Source organism: Brassica rapa, chromosome A08 (genome assembly GCF_000309985.2).
Source record: "Brassica rapa cultivar Chiifu-401-42 chromosome A08, CAAS_Brap_v3.01, whole genome shotgun sequence".
NCBI lineage: Eukaryota > Viridiplantae > Streptophyta > Magnoliopsida > Brassicales > Brassicaceae > Brassica > Brassica rapa.
The window spans coordinates 11628876-11643773 of NC_024802.2; the positions used below are offsets into that span (position 1 = coordinate 11628876).

At 35.6% G+C, this 14898-nt stretch overlaps 3 protein-coding genes across 3 annotated transcripts; 1 reads left to right on the top strand and 2 right to left on the bottom strand.

The window, feature by feature from the left end:
• Positions 1-22: 22 nt before the first annotated feature.
• On the top strand, positions 23-5343 carry LOC117127511. Its single transcript, XM_033278066.1, has 3 exons — positions 23-1678; positions 1766-2362; positions 2536-5343. The coding sequence occupies exons 1-3, from the start codon at positions 23-25 to the stop codon at positions 5341-5343; spliced, it is 5061 nt and encodes a 1686-aa protein (XP_033133957.1).
• Positions 4987-7769, bottom strand: LOC103834134 (F-box/kelch-repeat protein At4g19870-like). Its single transcript, XM_009110194.3, has 2 exons — positions 6497-7769; positions 4987-6251 (listed from the first exon to the last, which is right to left on the bottom strand). Exon 1 carries the CDS (start codon positions 7721-7723, stop codon positions 6515-6517), a length of 1209 nt encoding a protein of 402 aa, XP_009108442.1. The 5' UTR covers positions 7724-7769; the 3' UTR covers positions 4987-6251; positions 6497-6514.
• Positions 7770-7980: 211 nt separating this feature from the next.
• Positions 7981-13234, bottom strand: LOC103834135 (F-box/kelch-repeat protein At4g19870-like). Its single transcript, XM_033276839.1, is given in 2 exon segments — positions 7981-11298; positions 11301-13234. Coding segments are annotated over 2 exon segments (1275 nt in total). The 5' UTR covers positions 11634-13234; the 3' UTR covers positions 7981-10356.
• Positions 13235-14898: the final 1664 nt, after the last annotated feature.

Sequence of the window (14898 nt, forward strand, 5' to 3'; positions counted from 1 at the left end):
CTCACGGACCTTACCCGCCACCATGGCAAAGAAAAAACCCCCCAAAAAGCCGGCCCCTACCCGGAATTCTCCATCCTCCTCTCCATTGAAGGTCTCTGTTCCCCCAATTGAAGATCCGGTGCCTGAGTTCATCCCAGCCACTGTGCTTGATTTACCAAGCCCTTCTCTTGGAAACACAGACTGTGAAGTCACTCTATCCCCGTCCCTGCCCACTGAGCTTGATGTTCATCTCGATCTGGTCTCTGACGCGGAACCCCCATCCTCTGAAACCCTAGCTACAGTGTCCTGTGATGTCCCTGTAGTTAAAGAAGGTACTGCCGTCCTCGCGGTTCAAGCTAGTGCGGAAAAGGTTACAATTGTCTCCTCATCCGTCCCCGAGCAGTCTATCACTCCGGTCACTTCCTCTGTTCCCGACCAGACGAAAGCTCCGTCTGCCTCTGTTGAGCAAGCTAAGTCACCAGCTGAAATATGGAAGGGCTTTGTCAAACCCACGCAAATCAAACTTCAACCGAAAGAAACACCATTTATATTGGAATCTGGTGAAGCGTGTGTTACTATCCCGAACTCGGTGGTGGAGAAGAACAAGAAAGCTTGGGAATACTTCATTATTGGTAAATTCTACGAAGAAGCCCCAGCTCGAGGTGCTGTACATGCCATTGCTAATGGTATTTGGAGCAATCAGAGAAGGGACATTTCAGTATCCAAAATGGAAGGGAAATCTTTCCTATTTCGTGTGCCTTGTCCTAACGCTCGACGCAGGATACTCAGACAAAACTTCTGGCAGATAGATGGCCAAACAATGTTTGTTGCCAAATGGGCTCCGGGCTTGCAGCAAGAAAAGCCGGAACTTGAAATGGTGCCTGTGTGGCTAGAGTTCACGGGAGTTCCGCTCCAGTTTTTCAACAGTGATGCTCTCCAAGAGATTGCAGGCATAGTGGGTCACCCAGTCTGCTTGCATCCTTCGACAGAGAACCTCACAAACATTGAAGTAGCGAAGGTCTACACAGTCATTGACCCGAGGAAGCCTCTCCCGGCCTTTGTTAATGCGAGATTCCAAAATGGTGATACTAGGAGAATCTCTGTAACGAGCCCATGGCTGCCCTCTCAATGCACTTTCTGTAAGAAGCTAGGTCACACCATCTCACGCTGCAAAGCTGCTCCGAGAACCTGTGCTGCTTGCAACTCAGTTAGGCATACCACTGAAAATTGTCCGAGAGGTCTTAACTTGCCCCCGAAGGATAAAGGGAAGGCGCCTATAAAGAGTCTGCTGCCTATTGTTTCCCTGAACAAGAGAGAGTCTACTCCCAAGCAGGTGTATAGGGAAATTCAGAAGAAAGCAAATGTTCCTTCTCATTCTGTATTAGCTCGGGATTCCGTCGCTAATGCAGCAGCCGTGATTAAGGAAGCCGAAACAAATAAAGATCCCTCTTCGGTTTCGAAAGACGGGCTCACGGTTACCACAGTTCACGACCTCAATATAGGCCAACTCTATGTTGATCTCTCAGGATCTCCGGGCTTCTCTCTCATCGCCTCATCATCCTCCGGTGAATCATCCTCGGAACGGGACTCTACTTCTGGTGATGAGGACAACACAGGGGATTCCCAGGATGAATTCATAGAAGTCATCTCTAAGCGCTCTAAGAAGCAACTAAAGGATAAGGAGAAGTCAAGAGCTAGGGTTAGAGGCCCTCAAATCCTCTAAATTTTGCCTATTTTTATGGATATTTTTTGTTGGAACATAAGAGGTTTCAATGATTCTGTAAAGCGGAGAGGTTTTAGAAAATGGTTCAAAAAACACAAACCTATATTCGGTGGTCTCATTGAGACGCATGTACAGCCGGCTAAAGCATCGACTATAGTATCGCGTACGCTTCCGGGTTGGTCTTTTGCTAATAACTATGAGTTCTCTGATCTCGGGAAGATATGGCTTCTATGGCACCCATCGGTTCATGTCGCAGTCATCTCGAAATCTCTACAAGTTGTTACCTCTCGGGTTAAGCTGCCATCGCTCAACTCCGAATTTATTGTCTCGATGGTCTACGGCTCTAACTGTGCTATTGAAAGGCGTCAGTTATGGTTGGAACTTGAAGCTACTGCTAATAATCCTGCTATTGCGTGTTCTCCTTGGCTCATTCTTGGTGATTTCAATGAAATCATTGCTACTTCTGAGCATTCGAATGAAGCAAACATTGCCATAACTAGAGGAATGCGTGAATTTAGGGAATGTCTCATCCGCTGTGATCTTTCAGATCTTCCCTACCGTGGAAATTCTTTTACTTGGACGAACAAGCATGTTTCTAAGAAGCTGGACAGGATTCTGGTCAATGATATTTGGCTGCAAACATTCCCCGACTCCCTCGCGGTCTTTGGAAAACTAGGAATCTCTGACCACACTCCCTCGTGCCTATTAATGGATCAGTTTAGGCCCAAGCAGAAGCGTCCGTTCAAATTTTTTGCTCACCTAAACCAGCACCCGGAGTTCTCAGATATCATAAGGGTTGTTGGCATGGTTTTGCTTTTTCTGGTTCTCGTCAGTTAGCTATCTCAAAGAAGCTTAAAGAGCTAAAGCCGGTCATCAGATTTTTTGCTAAAGAAAATTATTCAAATCTGGAAAAACGAGTGGTGGAGGCTTTTGAAAATCTCTCTCTTTGTCAGCAACTCACTCTTGCTTCCCCCTCTCCCTCAGCAGCTACAGCAGAAGAGGAAGCTCACCGTAAATGGCTGGAGTTAGCTAAAGCAGAAGACTCTTTTCTCAGACAGCGTTCAAGAATTCAGTGGACGTCTTTTGGAGATGCAAGCACAGCTTTTTACCATAGGTCTATAAGGACGAGAAGGGACCAGAACCAGATCGATTTCTTCATTGATAACAATGATAATATCATTGACTCCCTGGAGGGCGTTAAGGCACATGCTGTGTCGTACTTCAGTTCGCTTTTGGGTAGCTCTGATCATCACACATCCTCATCACCCCAAATCATCTCAGACCTCGTCCCCTTCAGATGTTCACAAGAATCTGCAAATGCGCTAAACGCTCCCTTCACCGCTTCAGATATTCAGCAGGCCTTCCTATCCCTCCCAAAGAGTAAGGCTCCGGGTCCGGATGGTTACCCAGGAGAATTTTTTCAAGCAAATTGGGCTGCAGTGGGAAAGGATATGATCGATGGGGTCAATGAATTTTTCGCCTCAGGATGTCTCCTTAAGCAATGGAACGCAACCATCATCTCCCTAGTGCCTAAGAAGACGAACGCCTCACGTATCTCTGATTTCAGGCCTATATCTTGCTGCAACTCCGTTTATAAGGTCATCTCTAAACTTTTGGCAAATAGGCTAAAAACGGTTTTGCCGCAGATTATATCAAACGTGCAATCAGCTTTCCTTCCGGGCAGATTATTGGTGGAAAATATTCTCCTGGCTACTGAATTGGTTCAAGGATACAACTGGAAATCCATATCGAAGCGGTGTATGCTTAAAGTTGATCTCAAGAAGGCCTTCGATACTGTGAATTGGGAGTTCATATTGAACACTCTTGAAGCCTTGGGTTTTCCTCCTTATTTTCGTCACCTGATCCGACAATGCATTACAACTACTAGATTCTCTGTGGCCATTAATGGTGAATTGTGTGGATACTTCAAGGGATCTAAAGGGCTGAGGCAGGGAGACCCCCTTTCTCCTTATCTTTTTGTACTGTGCATTGAGGTATTTTCACAGCTACTGAACTCTAAATATGCTGATGGTTCGATTGGCCACCATCCTAACGCGGTTAACCCATGTGTCTCTCACCTCGCCTTTGCTGATGACATAATGGTATTCTTTGATGGTGAGCGGTCTTCCCTGCAAAACATCTCTAACACGTTTGATACTTTCTCGGGATGGTCTGGCCTTGAATTGAACAGGATGAAAACAGAGCTTTATACTGCAGGCTTGACTCAGAATGAAACCTACGAACTCTCAGGTCTTGGCTTCACTCTAGGGTCTCTACCTGTTCGTTATCTCGGGCTTCCTCTTATGCATCGTAAGCTACGGCTTCCAGACTACAGACCACTCATTGACAAGATTACCGGATGCTTCTCTTCATGGTCTAACAGAGCGCTTTCTTACGCTGGGCGAAGAGAATTGATATCTTCAGTTATCTATGGTATCATAAATTTCTGGACATCTGCGTTTATCCTACCGAAAGGATGTCTGAAGCGCATCCAGAGTTTGTGTTCTATGTTCCTATGGAGTGGAAAGATCTCTGGCCCGGTCCAATACAAAGTCGCCTGGACCACTGTCTGCCTCCCAAAGGCGGAGGGTGGATTAGGACTACGGGACTTTGGTCTCTGGAACAAAACGTTATGTTTAAAACTGCTGTGGTTGCTATTTTCAAATGGCGCCTCTCTTTGGGCGACCTGGATGAAATCAAATAGGATCAAGGATGAAAATGTCTGGAGCTGCGATGTAGATAAAGCAAAATCTTGGACTTGGCGTGCTCTCCTCCACCTGCGGTACTTGGCCTCTCGATTCTTAAGGGCTCAGGTTGGCAATGGTCGACTGATCAGCTTCTGGTGGGATATTTGGACACCTTTCGGTAAACTGATTGAATACTTCGGACCTGATGGTCCTCGAGAGCTGTCTATCCCTATTCAGGCCTCCATCTCCGCCGCTTGCAACTCTGAGGGGTGGCTCGTACGCGGGGCAAGGTCGCCTGCTGCTGAGACGCTTCAGATTTTCCTTACCACGATTCCACTTCCCTCCCTTGTGAGTGAAAATGACTCCTTCGTTTGGCATGTTAACGACACTGCTCTAGAAAGGTTCTCGGTCAAACGAACTTGGGAAGTCCTGCGTCACAGAGCTCCAACACAACCTTGGTCCTCTTATATCTGGTTCAAAGGTGCGATACCCCGCCATTCCTTCAATATGTGGCTAGCTCAGCTTGACAGGCTACCCACAAGAGCTCGTCTATCCCAATGGAGCACCAACATCCCATCATCTTGCTGCCTCTGTAATATCCATACAGAAGACAGAGACCATCTCTTCTTTCGCTGTGAATGGAGTGCTGATCTCTGGAACATCGGTCTGTGCAGAATGGGATACTCCTTTGCGGGGTTCCACACGTGGTTAGCTTTCTCCGAATGGCTTAGCCTGCGTGACATAATTGTTCCTAGGTTACTCAAGCGTCTAGTGGCCTCTGCAACTATCTACTCAATTTGGTCTGAAAGGAACAAGCGCTATCATGATAACATATCATCGTCTCCAACAACCATCTTCAAACTACTAGACCGTTTCATTAGAGATGCAATTCTGTCCAAGAGGAATCAAAAACAGAGCTGCGGACTAATGCAACACTGGCTTTCTAGGGAGTGAAATTCTTGCTCTTTCTCTCATATGCTTTACCTTGTTTTTATTATTTTTGCCAAGGTAAACCATAGTATGAAACAACCGATTGTAATAACTTACAAACTCTACCCATTTTAATGGAATTCACATTTTGGCAAAAAAAAAAAATATAAACCAAGCCAAATTTGATTTAACGAATTTATGAAGAAGTCAACTATATAGCGATGCTTTGATCAGGTTGAGTACAAGTGTACACAAATAATATAATTTATAATAACTCGGATGTATCATCAAATAAAATTGACAAAATCCAATGATAATCATATAAGAAATAACTTAACATGAGTAGTAGGGAATTCAGGTCAGCTAAATGAGTCTATAAAGACCTTAATGTTGTAGTTATTAAGAACAATTAACTAAATAAGAAGAAGAAAACATATTGGAAGACAAGCAATAATCGAAAAAGAGTGAGATATATAAATATTGTTAATATTCTCATCAGTTCTTTTTTTTATCATTGAATAAGTTCATAATAGGATGGCTTCAATAGTCATTAGATGTCTACAACGTAAAATATCCCGACTTTTAAAAATCTAGTAATTGTTATATTTCCAAAAATATGAAATGGTGAATTCCTAAAGACGACAAAATGTTCTCTTAATATTCTATGTCTTTTTCTTCTGTTTCAGTGAAAGAAGGAGCTCAAATCTAGATCTACTCAAATCAAATACATCGGCGAACCTTATAAGCCTGAGACAATCTGATATGTGTTTCAGCCATTAACATAATGTGGAGTCACCAGTATGATTACTACAATATTGATCAGTTTGAGAAAATGAAAAAATTATATGTTCATAAACGTCACTTTAACGCCTAATTCTTCTCTTAACTCTTGTCGCTCATCGTTTGCTTCTGCTTCCTTCTCCTTTCTCCAACTGATCAACAATACATTCATAATTATAAGGGACGATATACTTTATAATCTTTAACTTTGGCAAATGGTATCAAAGAAGCATACACTTTTTTCCAACAAAATGTACTCATCTTTCCATTGAGTTTAGCCAAAATGGATCCATGTATAAGGGCACAAACCAAACAATGGGTCCATTTTGTTAAAGTTATGACTAAAAAGCAAATATTGTCACTACTCTTTATACAACTTCATTTAGTTAGATCATACCTCTCTGATACAAGTCAATCAAACGGAGACAACAAGACAATTTAAGAGCTCACACTGTGTGGGAACGCTTTTCACAACATCAATCCACTCAGCATTCCCCCAGACCTCACCTTCATCATCAGTTTCCAACGTGATTTCCGCGCACCAAATTTTCTTCCTATTATTGGGATTATGTTTCATATAACCTTCCCACAAAAGTAAGAGCTTCCCACAACAACTAACTAACTTAGTTTTATTACAACTAGAGCCACCATTCCTATTGTACATCTTTATTAATGAGTCTAACCCTTTCACAGCTTTCCATGTTTCTCCCTCCATTGTCCACCGAAAGTCGTATGAACGTCCATAACTCATATGATACCATACGCCATCAATCTCACATGCTGACTTCGGAATACAATGGTACCATACACCACCATCAATCATACTCTCCCAGTTATCTTGGCTTGTGTCATAAGCATACGCTCTGTATGAATTCCAAAAGTGAATCTTTCCTTTCATCCCTATGATTGTGTAAAAATCACATCTCCATATGTTACGTATCTGATTACCCGGATCAGAGAGACGTTCCCATGTTTGCGTCTTTATGTCGAACACCTCGGCCCATGGTTCATCATCATCTCCGCATCCTCCCATGACATATATTTTTCCATCGTAGAAACATGTGAGAGAATCGTTCCGGGCTACGATCATGCTAGGTGCGTCACGCCATGTGTGAGTACGACAATCAAGGATTCGTATGGCGGATGAGGGACATGACGGTTCGGTCTTGGTTGGTCCACCGATAAGGTAAATGTCTGAACCAACAACTACGGTGGATTTTGATATCAAAGGAGAATCAGACGACAGAATTGGAGCCAACGATTTTTCGAGTGTCTTCTTCTTCTTCTTCTTTTTCTTCTCGAGGGCTAGATTAGGGTTAATCCAGCGGGTAAACCATTGGGGAGATTGGTATCTTTCATCGGAGAGACAGACGTAGAGACACTGCTCGGTGCTTCCTATGTGAGATCGAGCTGTGTAGAGCTGCTTGGAAGAGAGGAGTGACCGGAAGCTTTTGGAAATGATTGAGAGTCTCGGGTAGTATGCTCTCGATATCAGGGCTAAGCAACTCACGATGATTTCGTCAGGAAGTAAAGAAAACGATGGAGATGTCGAAGGTGGTGGTGACGTCTTTTTCTTCCTTTTACTCTTCTTCTCCGGTGGTTCTACCCTAACTTGGAGGTTCATGGCGGCAATGACTTCCTGTATTGCTGAAAACTAGGTTAAATGAGAAAATACTGTTTGGTATATATAAGATTATCACATAAATCATTTGCTATTTACTAATAGCAACCCTACCCTTCTTTTGTTTTGCCAATTTGTTCTTTAGTTTTGATTTCGATCACAGAAGCCCCTAAGTTTTCAGACGTTGGAGCTAAAAAGAAGTTATGTTTGAAGCTTATACAAACATGGTTTCAATCACAGAGACTTTAAACTGTAGCATATTGAACAGAAAACTTTTGTGTTTTTTTTTTCTTTCAAAACATAGAGTTCAGTATCACTTACAATGTTAAGTAAGACACAGCGTATTCTTTATTTGGTAAAGATGGTTATAAGAATTCTCAAGACAGAACTCAACGTGTGGAAGATTTGATCTTTCAACAACCATTTACACAACTTATGCTTTATTTGGTAAAGAAGGTTCTAACCCTTTCTCAAGACAAATAGAACTCAACTTGCGAAAGATTTGATGCTTCAAACACTTGCTTAATAACTCCCTACAAAGAGAACAAACATTTTTTAGTCTGACATCAGACATGGATTGGATCAAGAATAGCTATGATTCTTGTTTCTTTGCTATGATCAAATTTTTTTTCACACTTACCTCCTCGAAAGATTCTTGTTTCTTTGCAGATCAACATCTATAGACACCGTTATTCATCCCATTGTAAACCCATTTGTTAGTTTCATTATAAGGATCTTAAAGGTCAACAGGACTACACACTCAGTGTTGAACATCCAGATTATTTTTTTGCTCTCGTTGTTCATAACAGTCCTAAGCTTCTTATCCTATAGAATATATCATTAAAAACTCACACTATCTAGTTGCGACTTGACTCGAAACACACAAACATTTAGAACGCAAAAAGACTTGCAGGAACAGTTTACTTCCCGGTGTAGTTTGGGCTAGCAACCTCATAGAGATCTCCTTAAGCACCATTGGGATGGTCAGGATCCGCTCCGTGAACATCGGAATCTGCATCCTGGGTAACACATCCCATATGCTCATCGGTACTTTTGTTCTTCTCCAAATGGGTTTAACAGACTGATGGAAATCAAAACAAATGAAGAATTCAGTCAATACAGTCAGGAAACGGTATGATTCTACATGAGCGTAAGCAGAGATGTAAAGGGTTGAATCAACGAACCAAGAAGCTCATCGTCAAGTCCTTTGGTCTTTAAGTATGAGAGACATCTGGAAGCCAATCAGAGCCGTGCTTAGGCTTTTTGGTGCCATGCATAGGCCAAAAAACATAATATATAAAATTTAATCTAAAAATAAAATATATAATTAAAATATTTTTAACCTTTAAAATTTTTATTTCATAGTTAAATATACTTTAATTTATATAATTAATTATTTTCAATAAGAAAAATATAAACATAATATATATATGTATATATATATATATATATATTAGTAACAAATAGTTTTTATACTATATACTAATTTTTAATGCTGTTTTTATATATGAATCTTTTACTACTTTATCAATCACTTTATTAAATATATCAATAATTCTATAGCATATCAAAATCTAATTGTTGATTGGAATAATAAGAAGCATAATGTTTCTGCAAATGTTTTGTCAAGGACTTAGTACATGTTGAGATTGATTAATAACACTTGGAATTTGGTTCTAATTTATAATACATGCTAAAACATATTTTCTAGCCATATATCATTCAGATGTAGATTATTTAAGTTCATCTTCAAAATTTTTTTAATATCATATTAAAATAAATATAAATTAGAAAATTTAGATATTTATTTAAGTTTAAATATTTATTTTAGATATTATATCAAAATAAATATAAAATTGAGTATTTATTTATGTTTTAAATATACTGAACATTAATTCGAATAGGGATCGGTTTTTCAGATTTTTTCGTTTCTTTGGTCATCTATTCGAATTCGATTAATAACACTTCAGCATTCGGATATATTTCATTATACCCTACATGATATTTTCATATATTTCTTAAATATTTGAAATCTATGGATTATATTTTAAAATATTATACATCACCAATCAAATATATTTCTGGTTCATTCGGAACTCAGGTTCATCACCCCTTACAATATGCTTACTAGGTGAAGATTTGCGCCTTGTGGGGATAAAGACGCGGTATGAACATTATGTATACAAATTAATTTTACATATTATTATTATTATTTTTTTTTTAATGTATTATGAAAGGCTTAGATAAATATATCCAAAATAAAACAAAGTTGCCGAGCTAGTTTGACAAAATGATAAAAGGTATGTGCATAAGCGTCACTTTTAACCCCTAATTCTTCTCCTTAACTCCTGTTGCTCTCCATTTGCTTCTTCTTCTTCTCTTTTCTCCAACTGATCAACAATACATTCAATTCGCAAAAAAAAAAAAAAAAAAGAGAAGAAATCAACAATACATTCGCATTTATAAGGGGACAATATACTTTCTAATCTTCAACTTTGGCAAATGGTATAAAAGAAGCATAAACCCTTTTTCAAACAAAATGTACTCATCTTTCCATTGAGTCAAACCTTACCTCGGGTCTCGGGGGGACTGACTTATACTTGGTTTAATTAGATCATACCTCTGATACAAGTCCATCAAACGGTAACAACGAGACAATGCAAGAGCTCACACTGTGTCGGAACGCTGTGCACAATATCAATCCACTCAACATTACCCCAAACCTCACCTTCATCATCAGTTTTCAACGTGATTCCCGCGCACCAAATCTTCTTTCTATTATTGGGGTTATGTTTCATATACCCTTCCCACAAAAGTAAGAGCTTCCCACCACAGCTAACTAACTTAGTTGTATTTCTACTAGAGCCACCATTCCTTTTGTACAGCTGTCTTAATGAGTATAACCCTTTGATAATTTCCCAATCTGCATCATCCTTTGCCCACAAATAGAAGTGGAAGGGACCATGATCTATAAAATACCATACACCATCAATCTCACATGCTGACTTGGGAATATAGTAGTACTCTACACCACCATCGATCAAACATGTTGTTGACTCCCACGACCCCGCATAACTCTCCCAGTTATCTTGGCTTGTATCATAAGCATATGTTCGGTTTGGATTCCAAAAGAAAATCTTTCCTTTTATTTCTTTGATTGTGTAAAAGGTACAGCTACCTATATTACGTATCTCAGTACCTGGGTCCGAGAGAGGTTCCCAAGTTTGTGTATTTGTTTCGAACACCTCAGCCCATGGCTCTTCCAGTTCTCCGCATCCTCCCATCACATATATTTTTCCATCGTAGAAACATGTGAGAGCATGGTTCCTGGGTACGATCATGCTAGGGGCATCACGCCATGTGTGAGTACGACAATCAAGGATTCTTACGGCTGATGACGGACGTGTACATTTGGGCATGGATAGTTCTGTCTTGATTGGTCCGCCTATGACATAAATATCTGAACCAACAACTAAGTTGGATTCTGATACTGAAGGAAAATCAGACGACGAAGGAATTGGAGCCAACGATTTTCCGACGGTTTTCTTATTTTTTTCTTTTTGATCGTGGAGACGGTTAGGGTTCGATTAGGGTTAATGCAGAGGGTAAACCATTGGGAAGATTGGTAACTTTCATCGGAGAGACAGACGTAGAGACACTGCTCGGTGCTTCCGATGTGAGATCGAGCTGCATAGAGCTCCGTGGAAGAGAGGAGTGACCGGAAGCTTTTTGAAATGATCGAAAGTGTTGGGTAGTACATTCTCGAGATCCTGGCTAAACAGTTCACGAAGATTTCGTCTGGAAATAAAGAAAATGATGGACATGAAGGCGGTGGTGGTGGTGGTGGTGGTGGTGAAGTCATATTCTTCCTCTTCTTTTCCGGTGGTTCTATTTGGAGGTTCATAGGGGCCATAACTTTCTGGTGTGGGTGAAAACTAGGTTAAATGAGGAAAAACTTATTTGCTAAAAAATATCTTATTATATAAAGTTTGGTTCTTTCAAATTTTTAATTAATATGATCGCCACATGTGTCAACTAAAATTTTTAGATTAAGACATGTGTTATTTATCTCATAATTAAAAATATATATAATAAGATATTAACAAAAACAAATTTTATTAAAAAGTAATTATAAATATTAGTTATCAATAATTTTTCCTTTTTAAAATTCTAATCAAAAGATAATTTCAAAATATTATTTGATAATAAATTTTCTTCTAATATTGTGACATGTGTTTAAATATATAATGATTAAACATATATATAATAAGATAATAAAAAAAATTTAAAAAAAAATACTTTTTAAAATTATTAAATAGTAAAAACAATTTTAAGAGAATATTTAGTAGTAATATTTTTAGAAATTTTCCTTTTTAAAAATCCTATAAAAACAGATTTAAAAACAATTTATTTAATACAATTTTCCTTTTCGAAAATTTTAATGAAAATATAATTATAAAAGATTATATTTGGTTTGGTTTTTCAAAATTGCTAATTAACATGATTGTGACACAAGTCACTTATATATTTAAAATGTGATATGTGTTAAACTATCTCATAATAAAAAATATAAATACTAAAATAATGATAATGATTTTTCTTACAAATTAATTATAAATATTATTTAATAGTCTTATTATTAAGATTTTTTTTCCTTTAAAAAAAATCTTGACCAGAGAGAATTGTAATATTTTATTTAATAGTAATTTGTACTTAAGAAAATTAGTGATAAACATGATAGTAAAAATTATTTAATTAACAAGAAAATTTGTCAAAATTTAGTGAAATTGAAAAAAATGAATTTTGAAAATGGAAACTTTTAAAAATAGCTAATATTAACTGGAAATAATTATTTGATAGAAATTTTATTTTTCTAAATTCTAGACAAAATATAATTGTAAGAGATTATGTAATATTAATTTTCTTTTCTAAAATCCTAAAAGCTGTAAAAGAATATTTGATACATTTTCTATAAAAACAATTCTAAACAAAAGAAATTTGTATCATTTTTTAAAGTACTGCACAAAAAGAAGCTCAGCACACTACCCACATAAGATCAAGCGACCCCCAATTAGCACTGGTTTATGTGCTACCAAGCGAGACACCCCAATGACCAAGAACTTAAAATCTTATATATTAAAACAGAAGTCACAACCTTGATTCATGTGTGATTTTTTTTATAAATGGACCCTCACTAGAAATCAGTTATCATTCATTTTATACTAATAATATGGATTAATAATATATCATTCCTAATATAACAACGACTCCTAAAACCCCGGATTGGTTAACAAATTCACCTTGATTTATGTGTGATATTTTTATTTGGATCATCATTTAATTTTTTTATTAAATGTATTTCCTTAATGCTAATATATAATCTTTTAACTACTTAAATCATAATATAATTTGATATCTTTTAATTTAAAATATAAATATATATTTAATTTTCTTAACAAATGTGTTGAAAACATTATAACAATATCTTAATAATGAAAAATTGTACATAAATATTTTCACTAATTTTGTAATTAGTAATGAAATTAATGTTATTATAAATTAATATATATATATATATATATATATACTCAGTTATCTTTTATAAAATGAAAAAAAAATTATATCAAATTTTACTATTTTATAGCTATATCTACCATTTTAAAATAAAACATTGTATTTAACTAAATATGATAAAATTATTTTAAACTGATAAATTAATATATTTTATTTTCACAAACATTAAAAATTAATGCTAGAAATATAATATGTTGGTAGAACGGGTTAACATTAGTAAATTAGATAATTCATGTATTAAATTAACTTATCTTAAACTTTTTTTAATATATATAGTTATTATCTTAAATGAATAAACATAAAAAAATATTGATAAAGGAAACCTAGCGCTTTGAATTACGATCAGGATCATAATAATTGAATAAAAAATAATTTTTAAAATATATATAATAAAAAATACCCAATATATGTAATGAATTGAAATAATCAATTAACTTACATCATGAAAACTATCAAATTTTTATATTTAAAATAATTATATATAAATATTTAAATATATAAGTAACTTTAAAAATATATTCTAATTATGTAAAATATATATAAACATGAAAATTAATACCCACACGGTTGTGCGGGTCCAAATCTAGTGTTAATTAAAACAAAACTTATGATTTACTTGATAAAGACAGTTCTAAATCTTTCTCAAAACAGAACTCAACTCGTGAAAGATATGATGCTTCAAATTAAATATTAAAATAATTTTAAATATGTCAAACAACATTTTACAATTTGGTATTCAAATATTCAAACAGTTTTTTTATATTTTGAACCAATTTAGTTTAAACATTTTGGATAAAAAATATTTAGGTAATTTAGTTTTTTAAGTAATTAAATTTTAACTACTACTAGATTTTGACCCGTGCAACCGCACAGGTGTTTGTTTTCACTTTTCTATACATAAATTATTGTTTTAGAACATAAGTGGTATATATTTTTAATGTTAATCATATACTTAAATATTTATATAACTATTTCAAATACAATAATTTTATAATTTACATGTTATAATTAATTAATTGTTTAAACCTTATGTATTTGCCACTTCTTATTATATATATTTATCTTATTGTATTTGCATTTAGTTATTAAGCAAATTAATATATTCATGAGAAAATATATTTAAAAAATATTTTGTATTTAATTTATGCTAAATTCTGACCCGTATTTCAAAACTGGATTTCTTTTTACCAATATTTTTATGCTTATTCATTTTAGATAATTTATTATTGTATATATAAAAGTGTAAGATATGTTAATTTTTAGACATGTATTATATAGTTTGTTAATTTTAAGTCGTTCTATCATCATATTATATTTTAAATAAATAATTTATATTTATGAAAATAAAATTTATAAATTTATCAATTGAATATAATTTTATCATATTTAGATTTTCGTTTATAAACCAAAACTATATTCAATTTTAATTTCTAATTATATTTTATGATAATTTAAATTAAAACTAACTAATTTTTGAAAGTAAATTTAAAAAGATTCTAAGAAGATTTTAAAAAGATTTTGTTAGAATATTTTAAATATATTCATTTGTATTTCAAATAAAATGATAAAGATATTAAAATATATAATAATGAACTTATGTAAAA

Excerpts from the sequence above, each read along its gene's own strand:
- LOC103834134 (XM_009110194.3), bottom strand. The coding sequence starts at position 7,723 with ATGAACCTCCAAGTTAGGGTAGAACCACCGGAGAAGAAGAGTAAAAGG.
- LOC117127511 (XM_033278066.1), top strand. The coding sequence starts at position 23 with ATGGCAAAGAAAAAACCCCCCAAAAAGCCGGCCCCTACCCGGAATTCT. Across the intron at positions 1,679-1,765 it reads AGGAGAAGTCAAGAGCTAGG|CGGAGAGGTTTTAGAAAATG; the intron begins GTTAGAGGCCCT and ends GATTCTGTAAAG. Across the intron at positions 2,363-2,535 it reads CATTCCCCGACTCCCTCGCG|TTAGCTATCTCAAAGAAGCT; the intron begins GTCTTTGGAAAA and ends GGTTCTCGTCAG.